General features: G+C 37.5%; 1 protein-coding gene across 50 annotated transcripts in view; it reads left to right on the top strand.

Annotated features, from left to right (window-relative positions):
• The window catches only part of ABI3BP (ABI family member 3 binding protein), a 255,427-nt gene that overhangs the window by 208,688 nt on the left and 25,814 nt on the right, over positions 1-20,925 (top strand). For 24 of the 50 annotated variants that reach the window (XM_063721849.1, XM_063721853.1, XM_024245147.3 and 21 more), the window contains 7 exons: positions 1,082-1,162; positions 3,319-3,396; positions 6,564-6,626; positions 8,278-8,352; positions 15,841-15,918; positions 17,685-17,777; positions 20,723-20,851. In XM_063721849.1, the coding sequence (XP_063577919.1) occupies positions 1,082-1,162; positions 3,319-3,396; positions 6,564-6,626; positions 8,278-8,352; positions 15,841-15,918; positions 17,685-17,777; positions 20,723-20,851 (597 nt within the window). Of the gene's footprint in view, positions 1-232; positions 281-1,081; positions 1,163-3,318; positions 3,397-6,563; positions 6,627-8,277; positions 8,353-15,840; positions 15,919-17,684; positions 17,778-20,722; positions 20,852-20,925 lie in introns of all 50 variants that reach the window. The other 26 variants (XM_024245145.3, XM_024245155.3, XM_024245154.3 and 23 more) reach the window with 3 other exon arrangements.

The following is a 20,925-nucleotide window of genomic DNA, read 5'->3' on the forward strand; positions in this document are numbered from 1 at the left end:
GGGTGCCTACTCAAAATTTTCCCCAAAGTGACAGTGAATGAGAACTTCAAAGTTTTGGTTAAACTAAGTTCTCTAATTGGCATCTAACGTGAAGAATTTTCTCTTATTTATTACAATTCTTAGAGAACATTTAAATTATTAAATCAATGCATCTAAAAAATAAGGAAACTATTTTGACTTTGCCAGGTAGTAATTCTCATAAATATGTTCCTTTGGCTTGCTTTTGGCATAGTTCTGCAACCTGTTACCTTTAGATTTGAGCCACCAAAGACAACAATAGGTAATGGTTTTCCCATATTGACCAACTCTGTTTTCTTTGCTACCATCAAGATTGCAGGCCTTTCTCAAATGATCCTGTTGAAACATCATTTCTTCTCAATCCATTTCATCATTTCATTCTCATTATTATTACTCTTTCCAAAACAGAAAAGCAATTATTTCAGTGTTGTAATGGGTTTGCTTTGAAGACCACCTTAAGACATTACTGAATACATCTTCATTTACTTCATCTATCGCCATGTTTCAAAACGAGTCCACTGTGTTTACTAATGGTGCCCATTTAACAATTTCCATCGGTCTAGTGGTTCTCAGCTGTAATGTAACATACTAGTACGTGGTAAGTTTGAAAGATACTGCAAGTAATTATCAATATTGGTCAAAATACTGAAAATTGCCACTGATTTGTTACTTGAGTCTGCTCAAGCAGACTCAAGGAGATAATACCAACAATGATGATATTCTCACTCATTTGGTAATCATGCATGTTCTCTTGAATGGGGGAGAGAGGGACAAAGCTACAGCCAATAGTCCAGGACTGTGTCTAACCCACACCCCATCTCAACCAGCCATTCTGATGGATTGGTTCAAGAATAGAACGTCATGTAGTGTGTGTCCTGGTGGAAAAACAGTTGAGAACCATTTTTCTAATATTCCACAGTCATTTTCCTGAAAGTTGTGCGCACACTTAACTTTCTTCTTTCCTTTTTCTACTTCAAATGAAGGAATTTCATGTAATACCAATCTGGTCTGTTGCTGGCTTTGAATCTAAAAATTTACAAACTTGGTCCTTTTCTTTTTGCAGCTCCTCTAGAGACACGAGGCATCCCTTTTATACCTATGATTTCCCCAAGTCCTAGTCAAGAGGAACTACAGACTACTCTGGGTAAATTTCGTTTTAATATTTGTTCAAGGAGGGCTTGCCTTTTAGGAATTTCCGTTAAAGTAACCATAATACATTATGTTCACAGATTTTTTCTAAATAACAAGTTATTTAAAAATCCATTTCACTCAATACTTTTACATTAACTGTGTATTTGTCCTAATATTTATGCTGATTTTCAATATAAAATGAGAATGTTTTAACACATCTAAGATATGTTAAATTGGTTCTGGTTATTAAGTATGATTTAGAATACTTAAGAATTTTAAGTATTCTAAAAAGGAAAATGTTCCTAAATCAATGCTGTTCTTTTTTGTTGCTTTTTCTGTATTTTAAACTGCATTTGGGAAGAAAAATTACTTATCTAGTATTTATTAAGCCTTTACTGGGTGCACTGTTAGGTGATGCAGTTCTAAAAAGAAACTTTTAAAGAGGAGTCCTTACCATAGAGGGCTCACCCTCTAATATGAAGACAGGACTTGGTTATAATACTGCAGCCTCTGTGCCACCCAATACACTACATGCCTTTTTAAAATTTAAACCATGTAACTCTGTGAAGTAAGTTCTATTACTTACTCCATTTTACAGATTAGAAAATTGAGGCATAGAGGGTTTAAAAGTTTGGCCAAGGTGAAACAGCTGGTGTCAGAGCCAGGATTACAATCTACACACTCAGCCGCCAGGGTGCCTAGGATTAACGTCAATGTTATACTAATTACAATGAGTGTGATAGAGAAAAGAGCAACATGTTGAACAAACAAACTACCTGGAAAAATAAGGGAAGGCCTCTCAGATTAGGGTCATTTACACTGGGTCTTCAAGTTGGAATGAGAGTTGACCAGTCAAAGATGCAAATGGTTCTTTCAAGTTACAGACAGATGGGAAAGAGGCACAGGGCAAAGAATGACAGTTAGACTAAACTGATGAGCAGGTAGTTGCCTGGAGAAACAAGGGTGGGTAAGTTGGAAAGGTCCATTGGGATGAGCTGAACATGCTTTCAAGGAGTTCAACACAAATGTGTTCACTGTGTGGGAAACTCCAGTTTGCCTGCCTCTTGGTTGAAAATGAACCAAAAAGTTAGAGTTCTGGCTTGTGTTTGTTGGCTCCTCTCTCCTGTCTACACTGCATCCCATATGGCTTTGTTTAAGTCAGTGGCCCTGTTTGCCTCCCTTCATTCCTTTTCTAATAATCCATTCTTTGTAGGTATCTACTGAAATAAAGTTACTGATCACATCTTAAAATAAAATCCTTTTGGAAGAAAAAATTAAAATTGAGCAAATATATTCTAATCAAATATTCATCTAATCTAGCTTATTTCTGCAAAATCAATGGCGCCCATGATGGCAAAGTTAAAAGTACTTTTCAAAAACCACGACTGAATATGCTAATTATTTAACTTCTACTCCCTATTTTTCTAATGTGTCTTGGTTTATTCACATCAAAACCATTACCTGTCAATTATCACAAGTATATTTCTTGAGCAGAATCAAGAGAATACAAAAGCAGGACAGAAAACAAAAAGACAGCAGTGTATCATTTATACCAAGTATTTCCTTGGATCCAGTACGGGCAAAGTGAACAGTGTAATTTGCTGTGTCTGTATAATATATGATTTCAACGTAACATGGGAATGGGAGTATTGCTGTATGTATTTTTTTTATTTTGTCAAGAGGATTGTGTCTGTGTGTCAAACATACGCTCTGATTTTCACATGAGAAACATAGAATATTTGTTTTATGTGATGTAAATATACATCTTTTCATATGATATATTTCCTTTCCAGCTCATCAAAATAACATGTGGGATTTATGGGCAGGAAAGAGACGTGAAGGAGATAAATACATCGAGGCAACTAGGAGACTTTCATATATGAGCCATATCCAAGAATAGCCACAACTAGATTAATGATACAATGATCCTGAGCTAAAAGCTTTTGGAAATCCTTATAACAATCGTTAAAATAATAGTGTAAAACAGCAGATATCATAAATGAGTTATTAAAATGTACCACTAACTTTGAATTATTGTGATGACTGAGTGTATTTCTAAATGCAACTTATCCTTTTATTATTGCATGGGGCAGAAAGGAATATGGGTTTTTTGGTCATATTCATAATGGTAATTATTTAAAACAAGCAATCTTACTGTGTTTTCTCTAGAAGAAACAGACCAATCCACCCAAGAACCTTTCACAACTAAGATTCCACGAACAACTGAACTGGCAAAGACAACTCAGGGTAATCCTCTCCCCTACCTCTGGAGAATAACTTTTCCTTATTTGCTTTTAATCAGGAAAGAAATTTTCTTTTCAGAATGTCATTTCTCATCACAGCGGATTACTTGATTTTTTTGTCATTTTATAGGTGAAAGAAATCAGCCAAATCTGAATACTTAATATGAATATCAGTTGAATGTAGGCAAGACAAGTTCTTTCATTGGCACTTACTTTTTTTAATGTATTGTTGACCACTTGATGCTTATAACCAAGAGTGGAAGATCCCATTTTTTCCACACATTTGACCTTCTTTGCCTCATTTTCCATATCTGATAAATAATAACTGTTTTCTTCCTCTTCCTGCTCCTTCTCTAACTTCCTCCTGGTCCTCCTCCTTCTCTTCTCTCCTTTTCTCACTTTCTCCAATCTTCCCCCATTTGATGAAATACATTAATAAGAAAAAAGCTATTTTAAAAAATCACTTTTCAAAATTATGACAATATTTAAACATCCAGAGAAGTGATTTCCTACTTTTTATTTCTTCTCAGTGATTTTCTGCTTTTGGGGAAGTGAACTTGCCTACACAAAGCTCTATCTCATCTTCATGCACTCAGAAGTCTTTTCCTGTTTATGCTTTTCTATCCCACTATCCTACTTAGGTTATAACACTTGTGGACTGCTAATACTTTTTTTTTTTTTAATGACCCCTTTTGCCCATCTCTGCCTCTATCAGATGGTAGAAAGCCAAAAATAAGACCAAAAAAAGCAAACATTTAGGGAGTTAGAAGACAAATAAGTTTATGTTGCCCATTATGAGTTCTAATTTGAGGTGGAAAGTTGGTGGGAGAAGTTTGATAATAAGAGGAAATGATAAAGAAGTCTAATTTTAAAGTACATGTGTCACTGGGGCAATATTTATTCCAAGTAAACATGACTAAGAAAGACTATAGTAAAGGGCAGTTCCTTTAAATTTTCTAAATCTTTTTTACTTGTTTGTTTGGTTTAACTTTTTGTTATGTTTTAAACTTTTATTCAATTACTTCATTTAATTTTTAGTTGCTGTTAATTTATAATTATACACAGAAGTCTGAAGTATAATATAATGACATCCCTCTCACATCTCTATTACCAGCCTCAACAATGAACAGATGTTCCGTTGTGATACATCCCTATTCCACCCTGATTTCTGTATGTCTATTATTTCATGTTTTTGCAAATCTCTTTAGTTTCTGGCTTAAGATAGCTGGATTCTCATAATCAATCTGTTTTTACCACAAAATACATAAATATTTACAACAAGCATGATAAATAAAGACTTTCATTCCACACAGGTTGTGTTGCCAAATGAGAAAGATTTCAGCTTTTTAGAGATTTAAGGATTTCAGAATGAGGACAAAAGACCACAGGCCTGTTCTTTCCTCATTTTACCTTTTCCTACTTTAAAGAGACTATCAATATTGTGTCACCATTACTAGTATATGTGGAATTTTAATCAAATTCCTTCAAAATATTGTATTAAATATAAATTTCACCTGTTATTGGGAGTATATCCATGATCTCATATCATTATATAAATTGTCTTAACATATTTGTATATGTTGACTTTTGTCTTATATCCTTAGCTCTTTTTCTATGTTTAAAATTGAAACCCTCAAGGCCATATATTGTTTGGTGATGAGCTATATAAGTAACTTACAACCTAAACTTAAATTATATTTAAGCTCTTTTACAAAAAAAATTCTTTCTAGACTTAAATGAAGACTATGAAGAAAACTAAAACAAAAATTCAGATGCCATGGCTTTGAAATCATGTAGTGCTGATTATTTCTGTGGTCTACTCTCAATCTCTTTCCTGTCCAAAGTCTTAAAATTTATATATATTCTAGAATGAGACAAGAACGATGATTCTTATCTTTTTTAAGCAGAAGCAATCTAACATTCAAAGGGATTTACGTGGAAAGATGAAATGGGTTAAATTAACAGGGAATCCCACCATCTCAAAATTGGAAGAAAAAAATTGCAAATAATCATCAGGCACTTTAGGGTCTGTGAGAATTAATTTTTATAGTGATTATACTTGGGAAGGCCCAAAATAAACAAACAGTGTGTGTCCGCTGTTGTTAGCTTGAAGTATGGCAAAATTCTGCTCACCACAGTCTTTACATTGGAAGTTTATAAATGAGCTACATTATAACCAATTTCACAGGCATACTTTTTTAACTTAGTAGGCAAGGCATTGCTGATTTATGGCTATGTAAATATCCACTCGATATGTGAATAAAATCATTAAAACGATGTAATCTACTTACATAGTTTGCAAGAAAAAATTTTTCCAAAAACATTACCAAGAAAGCTGGTGGCAGGAGGCAGTATGGGATAGGGAAGTGGGGACAGAGGAGAGCAGCACGGAGTAGATGAATTCCAGGATGAATGCTTACCTTAAAACCTTAGGATGCATTAATATCTCAGCAGGTTCTCACAAGTTTGCCTGCATACAATGGTCACCCACTTATTCATTCATTCAGCAAGTCTTCATTAGGATGCCTTTCTGTGCAGGTCTTGGATAATTGGCCCAGGGATTATCTGAGTTCTTGTTCCTTGCTTGTCCTCTTTTGATAGGCAGGGCACCAGATGTCATTTTCTGTCATTTCTACAGCATTATGGATGACACTGAGTGAATACTTACTCGTTTCAGGTTCATGAGCAAAGACCATTTGATAGAGACCACATACTCCTACACTTTCTTCTTTACCTACCTAAACATTCATTTCTCTTTTTACCTTTAAGATTGCTTGACTTCTTTAGCAAAATAATATTTCACAAAGACTCTTCACTGAGAGATTAGATGGATGGATGGATGGACAGATGGATGGCTTATGGGTTTATCATGCTAAGCAAACATCTGGTAAAATGAATGCTCTTGAAAAATAGGGACAAAATGATGACTAATCCTTAACACCTTACAAATGAACTACCTCATTCTATGTGCATCTTTAATTTTCAGTCATGTATATTTTCTTTGTTTTATTTTCCTTTAGCATGAAGTCTATAATGCATAATGGGAATTTTCTGAAACTTCTTTATACGTCCATGCAAAGTGTATGAGTTGTTGGTCCCTAGGATGCTAAATCTCCATTCAGGAGGCTTTGGTCTGTTGGTTATTAAATATAAAGTGTTCCTCTGTTTCAGCACCACACAGATTTTATACTACTGTGAGGCCCAGAACATCTGACAAGCCACACATCAGACCTGGTAAGTTGTTTATCTGATGACTTAAATAATCAGCAGGCAGGGGAAGATATGAAATGCATTGAAATAGCCAAATACACCAAAGGGGACCCTTACATTGCAATAAGAGATGTACAGAGACTCTGATCTGTGTGGATAAGTGGAAAGGTACTGATGAATCCATAAATGTGACAGGACTTGACTAGGGATTTTAAGGATAATCAGATGCAGAGATCACTATGAAATTTTATTGATTTAAAAGTATTTTTAAAATAGTGTTGGACAATTTTCCTGACAAAGAGGTTGCATAGAGTTGGCTATGACATGTTATTATTTAACACTTACTTTCAGATATTCTTTCTCTCTGAAGAAAAGATGGTCTCTTTTCAGCATAGAAAAGCTCTTGTTCTGGGAGAATATTTTTACTTGATTCCTTCAGAGAATAAAAATATCACAAGTTCTAAACAGCAAAAATAAAGTTATATATTAGGAAATATGTTAAATTTACTAAATTCGCCAAAGGTCCTAGGATTACCCTCACTGGAGCTTGTTCAGAAAAAAAGTTAACTTGGAGGGGCTGATCTAGTTCATGTAAGTCACTCTTATGCTGAGGCACAAGTTGGACCAAACGCTGGTGTTCTATTTTCTTTTTCTTTGTGATTCTAAGGAGTCTTAAAGTTCCAAATGATGAAACCTGCTACGAATGAATGTTCTCGGTGAATGCATCTTTAGAACAATAATTTTATATTATTTGGTTTATGTATAGTCCATATATTTTGTTATAATTTTCCAACATCTAAAGATAATTGGGCACAGAAATCTTTTATAACCATGTGTATCTCTCTGTGACTTTGTGTGTCATGATAGGTGTTGAGAGCTTAATGTGAGACTGGTTATATTAAACATTTCTTAAAAATAAGCAGTAACAATCATGGCTAATAATGACCGAGCACTGGCCATGTGCCCTGTGGGGTACAGTTGAGGAAGCTGAGGCACAGAGAGGAACTAGAAAGTGGATCAAAAGATGAGCAGTATGGCTCCAAAGCTTCTCACATAAGCACAGTACACTTAGTGCTCCTCCTTAAAGAGTCTTCTAAATGGGTTATAAAATAGGTCACCTCTTAAGGCTTTGGTAAGGCTATGACTTTCTCCCAAGCAGGAAAGAAAGTAAAATGGTTTCATCAAGTTCTATGCTTGACAATGGACTTTGTGAAAGGACTAGTATAATGAAACCTGTGTACCTAGGGATTTCCACGAAAGGCTGTGGAAAGACTCCAACTTATGAATGGAGGCCTTGACAAATACACTTCAGATTTTAGTTTTTCATTAGACATATGTAGTCCTGATCTTTCTTCAGTTCCATTTTGGAATGTATCTAATGCCTATAAATGAAACAAGATCTTTCCCACTTCGGATTATAAATTCCCTCGCCAGTTACTTTTTCAAGTCAAGTATTGAAGCCCAGTGATCACCTCAGAATACAAATTCAGGTCTCTATTTTCAAATTCAAGTCTATTATTTTTATACAAGACTGGTTTCTATATTCTGAATAATATTTTTGGTAAGTCATCTTTTTTATTGCCTAAATGACTTTCAATTCTCTGAGAAATTTTGTTTTTCTTGGCTGCAAACTTTCAATAAGACAATGAACTATTTATATCCCACTTTATTTTAGTTCTGAATAGGACAACTACAAGACCTACTAGGCCCAAACCCAGTGGGATGCCCAGTGGGAATGGAGTGGGAACAGGTAATAATCACAAATGTATTTCCTTTTTATCCTGTCAAAACTATAAGTGTTATTTAATTTTCATGATATTGTTGAATTCACATTTTAATTTCCTTTTTACCAGTTTTTAAGTTCTTAGTAACTCTGTAACTGAAAATTATAACTCATTCCAAAATCAAAACTTCAAATGTCTCTAAAAATAGTGAAGACTTTTTCACTTTTCTAAACCTAGTCTGCTAGTTGCTATATATAATCTTGCTTCTGAAAAAGATCCTGATTAAGTATAAATTGAGTGAAAACACTAAAAATAGCTATTTCCCCTAATTTCAAAATACTTTTTATACACAGACTAGTCTTTGAACTGTAATTAGTTGGTTTTTAAGTTTATAATTTAACAAGTACCATTAAAATTTTTTTGAATAACTGCATCTGTTAGCAATCTGGAATATGAAATTTAAACAAGAAATATTTTATCAGAGCAATTCGCATTTGGTTACCCTGATAACAGTCATTAATGTTTTCAAATCATTCATCTTAAATAACATAGCTCTAGTCTAATCAGATCTATGGAAGTAAGTATTATGCTAGAAAAACTAGGACACTGATCTAATAAATATTCAAACACCCAACTTCATGGATAAATGGTAGTTATTTAGATGCCTTAACATAGAATTGTATCATTCCTTTTAAATATTTTTAGTAGTATAACTCTTGTGTTTGCTTAGGTAAAAAAAAATTAAAATTTATTTAATGTATATATATCTGATGAACCCATGATGGTTCTGTAATGAAAAAGAGATATGAATAATACCTAAAGATATTTAGTCTATAAATTATTTAGCTTTAAGAATGTGCTTTTTGTACTTGATTATTACAGTCTCTGAATTTCTAGGAATTCACTTATCTTCAAACCAAATAATGAGGCCAATACTATAAATTCATGACTTATGAAAAGCAAGAAAGCATCTCAATATCTATTTGTACTCAGCTACTCTTTTTATTCTTCCCAACTGTGGGATTAGATGGTGCACAATTTTTCCGATTGACATAAGCAATCTGGCTGTAAACACAGCCACCTTCTCTCAGATCCTTTTGGGAGGAAGGCAGGTACAAATTGTTTAATATTCAAATAATTCCTTGGAAGTTGCATTTAAGTAAAAATAAAAGAAAGCACTTAGATGTCAACCAAGCAAATGAAAGAACAAGTAAAGTAGCTGTGATCACACTTGAAAGCTACTAACCTTCACTATAATACTGATTCTTACTAGGAGCATGCAATTATCTCTCAGGGAAAAAAACCATTATTATATTTTAGCCTAACAACAACATAAATATTTTTCCAAAGCCCATTTGTATTACAAATGGATATCTATTACCTTCTCGTATACATAAAGTCAACTTTATAATAACGAATCCAACTTAGCTTTGGAAGAATAATATAGCAGGGCTTTTTCAATTTAATTTGTCAATTGTTGGGAGAAATTGGGCCGGTGGGCACAGGTAGACAAAGCTGAGCTCACTGTTTCCTCTTTCTTTACTCGACCTCCATCCCTAACCAAAATTTTTTGTGCCTGGTCTGTATTCTTTTATTTGTCAATTGGGATCCCCTGTCAAGGAAGGACTTGCTGCCTGCCTGCAGGGAATGAGGTCAGCAGACGGCATCCAGCTATCATCTCCCTCAGAGTAAGCTTCAACCAGAGAGCACTGAATGGAGATCTGGGCAGTATATCTCCATGTCGGCCACAGTAATTTATAGCAACCAAATGGAATTCATCCTAGAAATGCAAGGTTGGCTCAACACTCAAACAAATTAGTGTGATTCACCATGTTAACAGAATAAAGAAGAAAAATCATATGATTATCCAATTAGATGCACAAAACAACCTAGACAAAATTTTAAATTCATCCCTAATGAAAGCTCTCGGGAAATTAAAAATAAAAGGAAGTTTCCTCAATCTGATAAAGGGCATCTGTGAGAAAGCTACAACTGCCAAAATTCACACCAGCAGTAGTTGTGGCCGAGTGGTTAAGGCAGTAGACTAGAAAAAGCTGCAACGTTATAACACTGTACTTAATGGTGAAAGACTAAACACTTTTCTCCTAAGATGGAGAATACAGCAGGGATTTCTATTTTCACCACTTCTATTGAATATAGTAGTGAATGTTTAGCCAATGCAGTAGGCAAGAAAAGAAGTAAATGGCATGAAATTCAGAAATTGTAGATAACATGATTATCTATGTAGCATATTATTAAGGAAAAAAACAGCTCTCAGATATTTGCCTAGAGAATACTATTTTCAGAAACTGGTGAGGAAAAAATGTTTAAAAATCTCTCCTCTCCAGGTTGTAGACTTACCTTAGTCCACCTTCCTTTGATTCTGCATAGTTTTGATCAGACTTCTTTATAGAAATGCAGCTGTTCACAAAAGTTTGTTTTCTTCTCTGACACAATTCTACTGTCTCATCCACACTTTCAGCCTCTGTTGACTCTTTTAATACATCATTTTTGTGTTAAATGGTTTCATGTTCAGCTTTGACATCTTACTCAGAATATTTATCTTTATTATCCATCTCATATACATTTTCCTATAGTTTTTCTTGCTGAAGTTTTCAACTCAGATATTTCACATTTTAAAAAGTTAGTTAATAAAGCAAGTGTTTGTGATCTATAGGACATATTCTTTTTAATTTTATTTTTTAAAATTTTTATTTCAATGGTTTTTGGGTTTTGTTGTTACATGGATAAACATGAATAGTTTTTTGTTACATGGATGAATTATATAGTGGTGAATTTGAGATTTTAGTGCACTCATTACCTGAGTAGTGTACACTGTACCTAATATGTTGTAGTTTTTTATCCCTAGCTTCCTCTCACCCTCCCCCTTCTGGGTCTCTAAAGTTCGGTATATCACTCTGTATGCCTTTGTGTACTTACAGCTTACCTCCCACTTTTAAGTGAGAACATATGGTTTTTGGTTTTTCACTCTTGAGTTACTTCACTTAGAATAATGGTCTCTAGATCCATCCAAATTGCTGCAAAAGACATTATCATGTTCCTTTTTTATCACTGAGTAGTATTCCATGGTGTATATATACCAAACATTTTCTTTATCTACTTATTAGTCAATGGGCACTTAAGTTGGTCCCATATCTTTGCAATTGTGAATTGTGCTGCAATAAACATACATGTGCATGTGTCTTTTTCATATAATGACTTACTTTCCTTTAAGTAGATACCCAGTAGTAGTATTGCTGGGTTGAATGGTAGTTCTACTATTAGTTCTTTAAGGAATCTCCAAACTCTTTTCTGTAGAGGTTGTACTAATTTACATTCCCACCAGCGATGTATAAGTGGTCCCTTTTCCCTACATCCATGCCATCTCATCTATTGTTTTTTGACTTTTGATAATGGCCATTCTTGCAGGAGAAAGGTGGTATCTCACTGTGGTTTTAATTTGTAGTTCCTATAGGACATGTTCTTTACAGTCTCAGACCACCTAAAGTTGTGCCCTTGGAAGACTTAAAAAAGGAAAAACAGATTCTGAGGCCTAAAGACTACAGACCTTTGACTGTTGAGGTCTCTATAAAAATCTTGTGACTCCATAAGCCCCAGGAATATCTTGAGCTCAGTATTTTATATGTTATTTCACATCATTTTAGATATTTTCCCTGATGTAGGTGTATTTTATACATGTATGCATAGATAGATACTGCTCTACCCCAAGGTTAGAAAGTAGCCTGCAGAGGTTGAGATCTAAAGTGGGTCATTTTTCTAGCATTCTGCTTTTCCATGGTTTCCAGAGACGTGTCCCAGCTTAGCTGATGTGTCCGACCTATTAAAATCTCCTTGAGGCTTGTAGCCTACAGAGATGCTACAAGCCATGCACACACCAGGCCAAGGGATTGTGCAAACTACAGCCCCACAGGCCAAATCTGGCTCAGTGCCTGTTTCTGTAAATAAAGTTTTATTGGAAACACATCTACCTTTCACATTGTACTATGTACAATGTGTACTGTGTACAAAGGTACTTATACAGTACTATGGCAGAGTTGAATCGTTGTGACAGAGACAGTATGGCCCACAAAGGTGAAAATATTTATTGTCTAGCATGGGGTTGGCAGACTGTTTCTGTAAGGGATAAATGTTTTCAACTCTGTGGGCAAAACAGTCTCACAGATATTTAATTCTGCCATTGTGCTGTGAAAGCAAGTATAGAAAAAGTTTGCCAATCCCAGTGCTAGACAATCTCTCTGACTTTCTCCCTAAGGGAAGTTGTGCAGCTATTTTTTCATTCAACCAACATTTATTGAAAGCCCATTATGTACTAGGCAAAGTGTAATTCTGAAACCACCTTGGCACATATGATTTGGCAGATATTGTTAAATACCTGAACCCTAGACTCCTTTCTCTACACCCTAATGAGGGAACCACAATTTACTGCCCCCACATGAGTGTGCTGCACTATAATCCAGTCCCCTCAGGCTGAGGAATGTGTTTTTCTGGGCTGTAACTAAATCTTCCAGCCTGCTGGCTCCCTGCCCGTGGCTTTTTAGCCAGGTGCTAAGATTTGGGACAAGAGTGCAGAAACCAATCATCCATAAATATCACCCCTTTTTGATCACAGGGAATGAAGTCACTGGTACATTTAAGAACCGATTTCCAGTTTACTGTTTGCAAAGTTTTTGTTACCATGGTTAAATATACCCAAATTGTTACTTCATTTTGGATGATAAATTGCTGAGGGGTGAACTATGTAAATCCAGAGATTTTTGGAGGACTCTCATATGGCAGTTGGGGGCTCATTCTGAGGCTCAAGTCTTGGTGCTTACAGAGCTGACTCTGCCCTTTAGAAGATGTGTTGGTTAATCCTGCCTGAGGGAAAAAGAAGTCAGGTCACAGCTTGGGCCAGACTGTCTAATTGGGTGCCAATTCCTGAGAATTCGTTCTTTACAGTATCTCTTATTGATTTTCTCCTTTCTCTTCCCATTCCCTCTCTGCTACCTTTGGCCTACATTTGCTCTCCTCTGACTCAGGGCAAGAGATGTTCACTAGTCTCTCCAGTTCTGGCCTGGGTGAAATGCCTCAACAGCAGCTAGGTGTAGGAGAGCAAGTCCAGAATGAGAGCTCAGTCTTCTGCCCCCAGATCTTTCCACTGAGCCACACAGCTGCCTTTTGCATGGCCCTTCCCAGCACTTTCAGGCACCACTGGCTTCTATCCATTTCTGAAGGCTGGAGAAAGTCCAGTTTTGCAGCTGATTCTCTATTTGGGAACTTATATCTAAGGATCATAAGGATATGATGCCTCTGTCTCCACCTACATAGAAAATGGCTCATTTCTTCCAGTTTCTCCCTGGATAAAGAAAAAGAGGGCAAGGGAATTTGTATCTTTGGTCTTACGTATAATATAACTCTGCAAAATTTGGATTCTCTTCAGAGCTCCTAGATTTCTAACTTACCAGCCCCTGTGACTTGGTGGATTTGCACATGCCTGGTCAGCAACTGCTGGCAGCCTTGGACTACTTTCTGAGTCCCACACACCCATGGCATGGCTGGATAACACATGCTTGCCAGCTGTGGCCATTTAGCCCTCACACAGTGGTGGCAGCTCAAGCCACCCAAGAAACAGAGTAGAGGGCTCTAGGAATATATTCACTCAGAGTTACTATGAGGAATAGCAGGAAGAAAATGATCAGAGGACAGTTAAGTACTCTGTTCTTTGCCTCTTAGTGCTGAAGAGATAGGCTTTGGATCCTGGCATATGTAGGCCTGAATCCCACTGCTTCCTAGCTGTGAGACCTTGGGCAAATTGCTTAATCTCCCCTTGCCTTGGATTTTCTCATCCGTGGGATGTGGATTATATTCCACACACAGAGGGTTGTAAGGATTAAGTCAAGTCATGAATATGTAAGGCACTTGCACAGTGTTGGATCAAAATACTTTGTTTTTCAAGGGCAGGAAGATTTGGGAAAGGGCTATAAAGAAGGGTCTACTCAAGACGACAGCCTACTAGCCTTCTAGGTTATATAAAACTTTGTATTACCCTGGAGAAATCGTGGTAAATCAAACCTCAGCCAGCCAAGTTACCCCAGTGACCCACATGCAGGTATTCTTCAATTCCCTATGCCGTTCACAGAGTAACCACTCAAATGACCCATTTCCCTTCCCCACTACCCCGGACAGTGAGACACAGGAGGAAGACTAATGAACCATTTGCCTTGTGGCCTGCCTATGGGATTAGTCACAAAAGTCATCGCCCCCAGAAACATTTTTTTCATACCACAAATAAGCTTTAATTCATGATTCCGTATGTAATTTTCTCCATGATTTTATATATTTTATCTCTTACTCAAGAAGCAGAGGATGTGGGAGTGCAATATTAGGTTCATCCTCTGAATGTCATAAATTAATGTGAAAATGTCATCTAATTTTTGGGAGGCAAAGCTTCCATTGTATATTTAATATATCTGCCCACACATTAAATGAAATCAAGTATATAATGTCCCCAAACAGTTTCTGGAACACAGTGAGTCCTCAAAACAGGGTTGTTGTCATTGTTAATGTACTAACTAGTATATTAATGTAAACATTTCATTCCTATTTTTGATATGTAAATTACAGTCAGGTCCTCAAAGTAGCATGAATTCTTTTTTAGGACAGGTCGTTATTTCTGAAGTGATTTTTATTGTTTAAATTCTAAAAATGTCTGTTTCTATTCTTTTATAATGAAGACTGTCACCCAAACCAAGGAAGATTATTTTATAATATCGAAGAATAATTTTTAAAATATGACAAAAACCTAATTAGTTCCCTTTGGGATTGCTACCCGAAGTCCAAGCCTGAGTATTTAGGCAAATGGCTAGTAATAACCACGAGATTACTGAGGGGCTTAGGAGACAAAATATCACACAAAGTAATTTTCAAATCAGTTTCTTTCAAACAGTAATTTTGAGTTAGAGGCCTGCCCAGGGCTAATTTACAAATCCCAAAAGATCATTTGTGGTCTCAATAGCCTCATGCCAATGCCACTCCAGGAATAATTTTAAAGTCAATTCATTAAGTATAAACCCAAACACATTGGAATTCTAAGGTGTATGTGTGTGGGGTTTTTTTAATGGGCATAGAGGGATTGGAAGAAAAAAAGGTTTTTTTGAATTACAAAATGTACTGATGAATATTGGCAAAAGGTGGCCAGTTACCATAAATGAAATCCCACCTGGTGAGGCAATACCACCCAGTAAGGCAATGCAGGGTGAGTTTCATGAAAGATTTGGACAAAACCACAATTTACCATGAAATGCTAATTCTACAGAGAAAACATCACAACTAATGAATGTAGGGTTTTTATTTTTTTCTATAGCCAGATAGTAGAAGCCCGTTAAAATGTCTTGGCATAAAAACACCAATGCGCCTGCTCTGCAAAGAATGTACGTTATTACTGGCAACTCTACCAAGTTTCCATGGAAAATTTTTGCTATATGTTTATTCCCTTTCATTATCTCTGCTCATAGGGGTCAAGCAAGTACCCAGGCCATCAGGTGTTGGTAGAAATATATCAGTGGACTCTACCCACCCCACTAAAAAGCCAGGTAAGTAATAACATGCTGACTTGTATGACAGCTCAGCTCTGAAACTTGGATGGTAACTGCAGTATCATTTCTTGTGGCAAAAACAGCAACATCCACACAGCCCCCAAAGTATCAGAACCATGCACACAGTGCATGGGTATTGCTAGGAAAACATTTGGAATATTATCTTTGGAGAAATTAAAAGTGCTCTGTGCACAAATTAAGTATTAATAGGAATTTCTGATGTGATACTAACTTAATCATTACTTTCTATGATGTTCTGAGGGACCATAATGGACAAATGCTGCAGAATCACTGCGGTTTCTAGTTTTTATCATGTTTAAGTTTTGCTCTTGTGTAATTTATTACAATTTTTTTTGCCTGATATTACTTATGTTCCTGATTTAAGAGTATGCTCTATGTAATAGGCCAAAAGTATGAATCTGGTGACTCAGAATACCTTTGGATTGAATAAGGACTTTTATTAATGTCAACTACCAGTACACTCCTGAACACATACACACAGAGAGAGAGAGGGAGAGAGAGAGAGTGTGTGTGTGTGTCTTTCTCTTACTAGTATACCAGGCATTTTCCTGGATTGACAATTTTTCTAGAAGATTTTAAAACCAACATATGTTATGCCAAAAAAAGATAGAAATTGTTTAACTATAGCACAAGACTTAAAATGTGGGTTAAAGAGGACTTCTCCGAACACCTTTGACCTCACCAACCTTTCTGCAAATTATAAAAAGGTGCCTGTTTACCCCACCCTTTAGGCAAACAATGAGAAAAACAGTGCCCTTCCTCTGGGCTGGAAGCCTTGCATGGGAGCTCATAAGTGGATGAGCAGAGTAGGTGCTAAGCTTTGTCCCCCACTTACACCTCCTGGGCCAAGTGTCTTTGTGTGGTACACAACTACCACAACTGTTTACAGTGAGCCTGCTCCCACAGATACAGACTTGTTTCAGCCATCAGGTTCACCTCGATGTAGTCTTTGAGAAGTTCTAAAGGATTTTAATTATAATTACATAGTAGAGCTGAGAATGGAGTAAAACACCCACAAAAGGAGAAATTCTATGCTTTAACAATTTAAAACTAAAATGGTGTAAGAAATTGTAGGCTCAAAATAAAAGGCAACTGGGGATAATGAAGTTCAGAAGTGTTCCTGTTAAGTCTACACGGAAAATGAAAGATGTTAAATTCTGTACATGTATATAACCTTTCAAAAAGTAGATATACCTATGTACAGTCATCTGTTGGTATCCGTGGGGGATTGGTCCCAGGATGTTCCTCAGATACTAAAATCTGAGGATGCTCAAATCCCTTATATAAAATGATATAGTGTTTGCATATAACCCATGTACATCTTCCCATATACTTTAAATCATCCATTATAATACCTAATGAAGTATAAATAATTGTTATATTTTGTGTTTTGCTGTTGTATTGTTATTTTTATTGTGGTTTTTAAAAAAATTTTCCATCCACAGTTGTTTGAATTAACTGATGGGGAACCCATATATATGAAGGGCCCGACTGTATATTCACCTATAATGAGGACATGTTTTCTATATACTAAAGTGCTTTGTTGTCCCTGGGGACATTACCAACATTAATTTATAGGAATATCTGAATATATTTGTGTGCACTTTTCTGTAGAATCTATTCTCTGTCATCCAACTGCTAATTATCAAACATTATTTTTTATTTTTAAAACTCTATTTTTTTCGATAGTGAATCTTTATGACGGCTTTATCTAAAATACAATCTCTTATCCACAATCCCAGGGACTCGCCGCCCACCCTTGCCACCCAGACCTACACCCCCACGAAGAAAACCTTTACCACCAAATAATGTCACTGGAAAGCCGGGAAGTGCAGGTACGTTAGTCATGTACCTTCCTTCTCCCGCCATGATTTCGGTTTTACTAGCCAACATAAGCTCTTCTTGGCGTGCTAGCAACAGGCACACTATTGATGTGTGTGACATGTTTGTGTTGGCCCTGAAGACTAGACACTGTAAATGATGGCTTTCAGGACTTACAACCTGATTCTTGGACTGAAAGAAGGAAACCATCCCTCTGCATCTAGGCAAGTTTGCTTCTTAGATGTCTGAGTGCTTGGAGCCTAGATTGAAGCTGACTCAGACCCTTCAACAAATGGATTATTTTGGACAAGATGCTGTACATTGCCAAGGGCCCAGGAATAATAGATGCGATGACTTGTCATTGACTTATCATTCTGTCTCCTGAAATAAAATCCTGTATGTCCCACTGAAAGCTCTCCTATCCAACAACCTTCATGCCAGGCCTGGTATTATGGTGCTCAGGGGAAGATTTGGGACTAAAATATTCAGGGTGACTGAAAGGCCTAGCCTGTGCAACAATACAGGAATATGTTTTGGAGGCAAGCTGCCTCTTACCTCCATGCCTGGGCACACACATTGCTCCTCCCTACAGAATGACCCTTTCCAGGCTTGGGATACTCAGACTTCATCCTTTTCTTTAAAAACCTTCCCTAACTCCTCAAGATAGTCTTGGCACTGCTTCTCTGTTCTTGTCCTTGACATACACCTCTGTTAGAGGAAAGAGACAATTGTGTCAGACCTGTTTGTTTGCATACTTCTCTTCCCCTACTAGACTGTGAGCTCCGTGATGACAAAGTCCTTGGTTTTTTTTCTCTGAATTCCCAGAACCAAATCCAGTGCTTAGCACATAGAGGATATTTGATGAGTAATAACAAAATGAATAAAGGAATGAAATTGAGTCAGTAAAATTGACCTAGTTCAGAAAGAAGCTTTACCTCATACTGAGGGTTCTTCACCCAGTACCTGCCAGCAAATTGCAGCATGTTCCCCATCTTTCCTTCCTCTCTCCAGAACACTACTTCCTAAATATTTTGTAGGTGGAATTGGGATAAAAGTGTTAAAACAGCTGTGAAAGACGAAACTGATGAGGATCGCCATGAAAAGGAGTGGATGTCACTGTTTTCACAGGATGAAAGGAGGCTGTTGTGATGGAGCTTGTAGGATGTCCCATATGTGCACGGTGAACTCTAGGTCATTTTCCCATGGGCTGAAGGAGGAAGCAGCCTCCCATCCATACCTCTGGTGCCTTTCTGAGTCAAGGCCCAGTGACATGGCCTTGCTAGGAGACCAGGTTTCCCCATTTACTGTAACCTGGGGCAGCTGTGACTTGAGCTCCTGCAGCTTGCAGATCAGACTGGATGAGCCACAGGGTGATGCCTGAGTGTGCCACTTGGGGGCCCCCTCCAGAGCAATGCTGTGAGGCTGTGTGCCTTAAGGAGCAGTTTGATGGCCTTGGTGCCTGCCATATAAACCCTTGTTCTCTCCTGTCAGTAAACGTAGCTTTGGTACAGCCCACCCAGCCTGAAGAACTGTAAATACATTCCACTTCTGAGATAAACCCTAGTCCCTGCTCTCCACCCTTACCCTCCACCATTCACCTACCTCTAACTCAAGGAAAATGGTTGCACTGAGGAGCCAAACCATAATTGAGGGCACTGGTACAGATTTGGCCTAAGTAGCATCACAGAAAGTGTATCTTGAATTCCAGTCCAATGTCCTTGAGTCCTCTGAGGCTCTCTCACATGTGTCTGTGAGCACAGTCTGGGGCTGCCACCATGAGACATGTGCCAGTTGCCCTCAATCTCCAGAACCACCCAGGCTTCTGAGTCCCACTCTCCTCACCAGAATGAAAATGCTATGCTATGCCAGCATTTCCTGTTGTCTCTGTCAACTCTGGAAAGCCCTTGTGGACTGCAGTGCAACTTCTCTTGGGTTTTGCTTGACCTCTTGTTGTGGCTCATAACCACTAGGGTCAGGAACATGCATCCCTGGAGGCCAGGCCAGAGGCCCATCTGACTACTCAGCCCTGATTCCATGCTGGGCCATAGTCCTTGGGTCAGGCTTGTATCCCTTGACTCTCTATTGCCCAAGAGTGACTCCTTCTCCCAGGTGGAACATAAAATTCAATCTAGTCTCCTTGCAACTCCAAACACCCAGACTTGCCTGGACCTTGGGATGGATCCAGTTTTAGGGACTTATAAGTGTTTTAAGAGTGGAGGAGTCACTGTTGAATATAGCAATCAGGGTAGCACTATACTGGCCACCAGGCCAGAATCATGGACATTAACCCTAGGAATCTTTTTCCTTCTTCTCTAGCCATCTTCCATGCCTGCCACTGAGTCTCCCTGACAGATCTCATGTCCACCCCTTCCATCCAGTCCCACTGCCTTTGCTGCAGTTCACCTTCCTTTCTCTTGCCTACACAACTGACTCAGTCCCTAAAAATAACATCCAAATCCATGGTATTCAACTTCTTTCACGATCTGCCCTTCCTTGCCCCTCCACTTTCAGCTCTTATTGTACCCCTTCAAGTTAAACACACCAGGCTGTTGCATGCTTCCCTGACATGTTTCTTATTATAACCTCTGTCTATAATATCGCTCTTGTCTCTGCCTACCAATAATTTCTCCTCTATTGGCACATCCTCTGTGAAGGCATTTCTCTGTCCACTCCAACCCGACAACCCTCCATCTTTCCTCACAGACATAACCACTCCCTCTTCTTATGTGCCCCCTCTGTGATGTTATCTAGTACTTTTTCACAATGTCTATAATAATGCTTTGATATACTTGGCTCATACATCTGTCTCCAAGAATCAGGTCTTGTTTTCTCTCCAAGGCTGGTCTGTAGTGCCAAGCCACATGGCGAGTGCTTAAAAACATTTACGGAATAAATAAATGTTTATGGGAAACTTGGCAGTGTTCCTATAAAGCCTGACTACTTTGGCTCTACATTACAGGAATCATTTCTTCAGGCCCAATAACTATACCACCCCTGAGGTCAACACTCAGACCTACTGGAACTCCCTTGGAGAGAATAGCAACAGATATAAAGCAACCAACAGTTCCTGCCTCTGGAGAAGAACTGGGTTCGTATGGCAATCAGTTCTCACTGGATACTTAGCTGTGAGGTGCAAAAGATTTTAAATGTTGGTGGGGATGG

This window comes from Pongo abelii, chromosome 2 (genome assembly GCF_028885655.2).
Source record: "Pongo abelii isolate AG06213 chromosome 2, NHGRI_mPonAbe1-v2.0_pri, whole genome shotgun sequence".
NCBI classification, from domain to species: Eukaryota; Metazoa; Chordata; class Mammalia; order Primates; family Hominidae; genus Pongo; species Pongo abelii.